Here is a 7,381-nt window from a genome sequence, read left to right on the forward strand (position 1 = left end):
GGGGCACGGGGGGGGGGGCGGGAGGCTATAGCGGGGCGGAACTCTCTCCTGCGTCTGAGGAGCTGTGTGCGCTCGCTCTCCCAAAGCTGCCTGCAGACCTCCCTGTGACGATGGAATGTTCCGGGTCTGGGCTGCCATCACCATCACCTCAGCCACGCGGGGCCACTGGGCTCTTAAAATGTAGCAGGTCGGACCGAGGACCTGGGTTCTTCCCCTCATTTAACTTGCGTGCGTGGCTGGTGGGCCGTGCTGGGCCCCTGGCCTCAGCCCACCCAGCCCATGACCCCACCTCACTCAGCTGCCCAGGGCACTGAGTCCTCGTGGCCTCGGGCCTGGCAGGGCCCAGCACTGGCCTTGGACACACCCCTCCCATCATCTCTTAGCAAAGGCCACCTCAGTCAACCTCCTGTCCCCACGCCAAGCTGTGCCCCCTTTCCTTCCACTCAGCGACCTCATCCCTTCCTTGGGCTCCTCCCCACAACCCTTAATTGCAGGCTTGACAGTTTCCCAGGACGCCAGCTCCCAGCCCCGCCCCCAGGCAGAGCCCACCCGTGCCTCCACCACGAGAAGCTGGGCCGCGCAGGGCCCAGCACAGACGGGGCGGTCAGCAGACGGGCGAGGGCTGTCTGACCTGGCCTGCGGCTTCGTCAGCCTCTGAGAAACAGCTCCAGAACCCAAGCTCCAAGAATAACCTCTCTTCCTAAGAGCCCTTCCCTAGGCCAGCGCCCCACACAGGCTCCCAAGCACGGCCTCGGCTCCGTGGGGACACGTCTCTGCCCTGACAGACGCCTCCCACAGGCAGCCAGGCTGCCTGCGAGCGAGCGAGCGAGGTCACGATGACCCCGAGACGACTGGGAGGGGTCAGGGAGGGGGCCACTCCCGTCCTGAGGACACTCGCTGCATGACAGGGAACCTCATCACGGAGCCTGAGCCACCCTCCACTTAAACAACTGACCTCTAAGCAAACAGGGTGCTCGCCGCAGGCACCCCGGGGAGAAGGGAGCGCAGCATCCCGGTGACCGACACCCGCAGCCCTGGTAGCAGAGGCACCCTCCGGACCCCTTGGCTGAGACAGCTCCTCTGCTCACTCCCCAGACGACCAGCCACAGGCACAGGCCCTAAGGGCACCGACCCTCAGTGAAGGGGGCTCTGAAGCCATGATGGATTCTGGGCTTCAAACCACACGGTCAGGCAGACAAAGTGGCTGTTCTGATAGTAACTGTTATAAACTACACGTGTCCCCAAATTCAAATGTTGGAGGTGGGCCTTTGGGGAGTGGCTACATTAGGTGAGGTCCTGAGGGGGGGCCCGTGGGCCTCGTGTCCGCATAGGAAGAGGGACACGGCGCCCTCTGCAGGACTTTCAGCCTCCAGAACCGTGAGGACCCTTCCCCTTGGCTGAGCCACGTGCGTGTGGGGTTTGGTTATGGCAGCCGAGCCGACGGAGGCTGTGATCTGAGGTGATATGGTGACTGTGGGTGAAGAAGAAAAGTCGCAGGAAGTACGTTCTGCCGACTCTGTAAGTCTCAGATGCCTACAGAGGGCGCCAGGTGAGAGGGAGGCCAACGCCTCAGGGAAGGCAGCATCCACAAGACAAAGGACCAACAAGACAAAGCACGGCTCCAGCTCTGGCCCCGGCTGACCCCGGGGAGACCAGGCCCCGGCTGACCCTGGGGAGAAGAGCAGTGCCCGGCGGAGACCCCCTCCACTCTGGACAGTCACATCGAGAGTAACCCTAGGAGATGGACGGCCACCTGTCAGCAGGAGACACAGTGGCCAAGCCAGGAGTCCACCTGCCCTACGACCCTCCCTGCAGTGGTCACCGCCTAACCCTGCCGTCACCTCTCACCAGCCCCCACCTCCCCACAGTGCAGTGTATGGAGAAAGCTATGGAGGTAGGCGTGCCACCACGCCCCCCATGGGCAGTGCCACCCCCGGGGCCCCCGGCCATCAGTGCGGCGGCGAGCCTTGGGTAAAGACGGCACCGCTCTGGAAGCACCGCCCCAGGCCTGCATACAGGAGCACTCCCCAGGTTACCTTTCGGCGTTGGAACAGGGCTGCCGTGTCCATCCAGTTGGCCGGAAGGGTCGTTGGGGTCAGGCGCCTCCGAATCCCCTGCACAAGAGAGCACAGCACAGGGTGAACGCGCCTGCCTTCCCAGCAGATAGTCCTGCTCTCCCAAAACTGCCCCCGGGTACAGAGCGCCTGGAGGGAGAGGCAGGGGCACTGCCAGGGGGCTTCTGTGGGGTCGGATTGGATGCAACCGGAGACGTGGGCCTTTCCCCGATCCAAGCGGACGGGGCACCGTGGGAGGCGGGAAGTCAATCACGGGGGCCAGAGTCAGCAGGTCGCCCCCAGACCCAGGCCCTGGCCGTTCTGAACAGTCGGAACTGAAGCGTTTCTTCACCAGCTCACCCCTCCTGGCCCCCAGGCCCCTCCGCAGCCAGCGGCCAAGGACAGATCTGCCCACAACTGGGAGGACAGGAGTGCTCATCGTTACTGCAACCTTTACCCCCACCCCAAGCCTGTGAGAGGCAGCACCCACCCCACTCACAGACAGCGTGGGCGAAAGCAGAGCTGGTCTGCTCCGCTGGGGACGCAGCAGGAAGACGGAGGAGAGGTGGTCAGGTGTGCATGGCACCCTAGAAGCCAGGTGGGCCCCCCATAGACCCTACTCTTTATTCCAACCCCCCCCTTTCTCTTCTGCTTCTACTTTTAGACTTCTGCCTGGGAGTGGGCTTTGACCCTGGGGGGTGGGGGTGTGAAGTCGGGTGATTCTGACAGAAGAGCTCCTGGAGGGACTAGGTTATGCACCAAGCCTGTGGAAGACGCGGACACCCACACCGGGGCTGCTCTGCAGCTTAGAAAGGAAGGCCATGCTGGCACCTGCCACCACATGGCGCACCCAGGACACGGTGCTGGGATAAGCCGGGTCAAAGGACAAATAGGGTTTCGCTTCTACGAGGAAAGTGAAGAAGTCGAGCTCACACAGAAAGGAAGTGGAAGGGCGGGTGAGGGGCTGGGAGGCGGAGGGGCTCATGGGTAATGGGCAGTTTCAGTTTTGCAAGATGAAAGGCTGCGGAAATGGATGATGGTGATGGTTGCACAACAGTGTGAATGTACTTAATGCCACTGAATTGTACACTTAAACATGGTGACAGTGGGCCCTGGAGTGTGAGACTCGGTTGGGTGGAGTGTCATCACAGAGGGCTCGATCCCCAGTCTGGGCACGGGTGGAAGGTGGGAGGTGGCTGACCGATGTTTCTCTCTCACATCAATGTTTTTCCCTCTCAATTCAAGTGTTTAAATTTTTTTTTGTTGATTTCAGAGAGGAAGGGAATGGGAGAGAGAGAAACATCAACCATGAGAGAGAAACATGGATCGGCTGCCTCCTGCACACCCCCTACTGGAGATTGAGCCCGCAACCCAGGCATGTGCCCTGACCGGGAATAGAACCATGACCTGCTGGTTCATAGGTCAATGCTCAACCACTGGGCCACACTGGCTGGGCTCAAATCAATTCTTTTTAAAAATGGTTAAAATGGTAAATTTTATGTTATGTGTACTTATCACAATTTTTAAAGTGTACCGAAGAAGTTTACAATTCAATATTAGGTCACCCCACTTGTCTCTCCTACAAGAGAAACAGAACTAACAGATACCCCAGACATTTCAAACCCCTCTTATGACGAGACTGCTCGAAGCCGCCGAGGTGGAAAAAGGAAGCACCCGTGGTTTTCGACGGAAGCAGGCAGCAAGTTCTTCCAATCAGCGGCTCAGCTCCACCAGCGTGGCTGCCCTGCACTGCAGGGCTCAGGGGTCCGGCCGACCGCCCACCCTGCAGGCTCCGCAGTCACAGGGCGCCCGCGGGAGAAGCCGCGGCCACAGGCCTGCAGCGCCTCTGCCACTCGGCTCCCCGCAGCCACAGGGACACATGGCTTTCACGTCCCTTTGGGGAGTTCCTTGTCACTACTACTTCCAGTCCAAACTGGCCACATGCCGGACGCCACTCTCCCAGGCCACCTTTCACCAAACGATCCCGACTCGCCATTCAGAAGGGACATCTTTAGTCTCTGAAACCGCCCCAAACCGCACAGCTCCCCTGTGGCAACGCCACCGGGCTCCCGGTGCTGCAAACGCAGGGGCACCTCCCCGGGAGGCCAACGGCCCCGCTGGGAGCCTGGACAGAAGCCGCTGCCACAGGGCAGAGGCAGGCAGCCTGTGCAACGCAAGGCCGTCCACGGGTTTTGCTAAAGAACTGAAGGCTTCAGTTTGGGTTTGGAGTTTTAAATGGGCATGTCACACATGCCATCACTCAGCACTGTTTAAATGTACAGAGACCGCAGGAAATCAAACACACTTGCACTATATACACACATCTGAAAGAGGCATAAAATTATTAACTGCTTAGAAATTGACAAATGGTGTGAAACAGTGGAATAAATATACACCCGGAAGAAAAATAAGCACCATTAGCCAATTCCACGTGGAAAGATCCCCGGCCTCCCGGGCAGCGTGCGGTTGGAAGCGTACGTATTCCTCACGCACGGAGTTGGGGCGGGACAACCACACTCCCATGCTGTCGGGGCCAGCCTGACAGGTTGAGCCGGGCTGAGGCAGGGAGGTGGGAATTGAGAAAAGAAAGAAAGACAGGAAAGCGGGGTCGGGAGGACTCCAGCTCTCGAAGAACTGAAGCAAGTTTATTAGCCACACAATCCTATTTATACACAACACACTGAATAGGAGGTCTGTCAAGAGGAATGTATTCTTTGTTCCTCTTAATCTCTAAGGGAGGGACACAGCAGAAGGACAAGTTCTCGGTACAGCATATCTCAGTAAATAGTTACAGACTTCTTGGTAAGCCATGAAAGGCTGTTCTCATTCTACTGATAATCGCCATCCAAACAAGTCTGGGAAAACTGTGTGGGTAAGGGTCCCAGCCTTGCTAGCCCCTTCAGGTGCAAGGACCTTGCCAGCTCACATCTGGCCCCCAACACTGTGCGAGCAGCCAGGTGTCACCCCACCCCCGCCCGGGCGTGCAGTCACCCATGGCATCAGGAATGTGAAGATTCTCTTTGAATAGGTTTGCTACTCATACAGATGTTGGATTTTTTGTTTCTTTGAGCCCCGAGCATTATCCTGGGTAGAATGGGGTGGGTATCTGAGTAAAACGATGTCCTCTATATTCTTGCAAAAGCAGATGAAGTTTCAAATAGCCCACGAGGCTGATTCCAGAGCCCGTGCCCCCATCCCCCAAGTTGGGACCTAGGTGTGCAAGCGTAAGGACGAGGCCCAGGGCACTTCCTCTGCACGTCAAGCATGTGAATAAATTCAGGATGTCCCATCCCAGGGACGTTTCCACAAAACCAGGCCCTGCTCTTGCTCCTAACTGAGAAATGAGGACACCACTTATATTCTGAAATTTAAGTGTCATTCTCTTACTCTATAAAATTTAGACACAAAATGGTTGCCCTCATTCAAGACATGCGGCTCCTGCCCGGCCAGCGTGGCTCAGTGGTAGAGCGTCGACCTATGAACCAGGAGGTCATAGTTCAATTCCTGGTCAGAGCACATGCCTGGGTTGCGGGCTCGATTCCCAGTGTGGGCCATGCAAGAGGCAGCCAATCAATGATTCTCTCTCATCATTGATGTTTCTATCTCTCTCTCCCTCTCCCTTCCTCTCTGAAATCAATAAAAATATATTAATAATAATAATTTTAAAAAAGACATGCGCCTCCTGAAAGCTGGGAGCAGAACGTCCGGTGGGCCTGGGGGACAAGGGAGGCCAGGGCCCCGCAGATCCCAGCTGCTCCTGGCCCGAGCAGAAAGGATAGGAACAAAACCCAAAGGCAAAATAAACACAAGACAACAGCAAAAACTGCCACATCATCAAACACCACTATTAGTTATCTGGAAAATTATAGAGGTGATTTAAACCCTTTCTCTTACTTTATTCTTAAACATCTCTGCAATGAACAAGCATCAAATATTTTAATGACATAATTCATATACCATAAAACTCGCCATTTCAAAGTCCATAATCCAGTGGCTGCTAGTATATCCCCAAGGCTGTGCAACCTCCTCCGCTATGTGGCTCTGGAATGTTCCATCGCCCTCAAAAGAAGCCTTGCACCCATCCCCACCTCCCACAGGCCTGCAACAGCTGACCTGCTTTCTATCTCTACAGACGTATCTGCCGTGGACACTTTATGTAGATGAAATCTTGGAGCCTTTTGAACAAACATCAACTTTATCATTAGATTTTAAAATTTCATGTTGGTATTAGCAGCAAATAATATAAAACGAAGTCTAGTGAGAAGCAGGCTCTCCTGAGTGAGCAAAGGAGGCCTGCTCAGTGCCCCCGCAGCAGGTGCGGCTGCCCAGAGGCACAGGGTGTGGAGGAAGAATGAGATGCTAAAGGGTGTGGGGGAGAGAACCTGGGGGGTGGGGGGCCTGGACTTGGGGCGTGGAGTGTTAGGGAAGGGTTGCAGCAGCACTGGGGCGGTGTCACCCGCTTTCTCCCCAACTACACATTCCTCTGCCCGCCCTGGGCTGGCCGAGGGCCCAAGGCCTGCGAGCAATCACTGCACCTGGCTGACCGGCCTGGGGCCGAGGGCTGGGCCTGAGTGCTCTGCTGTCCTGAGCCCCGGGGCGGACTGAATGTAGGGACACCTAGAGGGAGGAGTCTGAGGAGACCGTGTCCACCTCCTGGGGACCAAACTCCGCTCCTGAAGACAGGATACGCCTGGGAGCAGATCGCATGCCCTTCATGTTGGTAAAGCCCGAAAGGCGTGCTCCTGCCGTCCTCGACAGGTGCCGTCCGTGAAGCGCGCCTGCCTTTTCTTCCCGGGACGGGTGGGTTCCACCGTGAACCCACTGGGAGACAAGGCAAAGCCACCGGGAAGCTCCAGCCTTTGGGGCAGCCATCAGAAGTGGGGTACCCGCTCCTTGTCAGTCCTGTGACGCTTAAAGAGAACACTTCACGAGGAGCAAGCACTGAGTGTGGCTGGGTTCGGCCCAACGATACGCTGAGGTCCGGTGGGACCCAAGTGAGTTACCCCGCGGCGCCTCGCCACCAGGTGGCAGCGGTGTGTCCTGGGACAGAAAGGACGGATCAGGTCTAAGGAAACAGCGTGGACCTCAGTGAAGAGGCCCTTCGGCGACCGACTCACGTGGGTCTAAGGCCAGGGGACACGCATGGCAGGGCTGCGGGCATCCTCTGTGTGCTCGCCACTTCCTGTGAAGCTAACACGAGTCTAAGTCAGCTCACGAGAGCAGTTACACACCCATCACTCGGCGCCAGCCCTGACCGAGGGTCACGGGCAGAGAGGCGCTGCCGCAAAGGCCCGTCCCCACACCCCCTCCTCCCCCCGCAGCAGAGG

General features: G+C 57.4%; 1 protein-coding gene across 1 annotated transcript in view; it reads right to left on the reverse strand.

Annotated features, from left to right (window-relative positions):
- Positions 1-7,381, reverse strand: part of ROR2 (receptor tyrosine kinase-like orphan receptor 2) — a 90,337-nt gene that overhangs the window by 59,535 nt on the left and 23,421 nt on the right. The window contains exon 2 of the mRNA XM_014530676.1: positions 2,037-2,114. Coding sequence (XP_014386162.1) covers positions 2,037-2,114 — 78 coding nt within the window. The remainder of the gene's footprint in view (positions 1-2,036; positions 2,115-7,381) is intronic.

The sequence above is a fragment of the Myotis brandtii genome, unplaced genomic scaffold, assembly GCF_000412655.1.
Source record: "Myotis brandtii unplaced genomic scaffold, ASM41265v1 scaffold760, whole genome shotgun sequence".
NCBI lineage: Eukaryota > Metazoa > Chordata > Mammalia > Chiroptera > Vespertilionidae > Myotis > Myotis brandtii.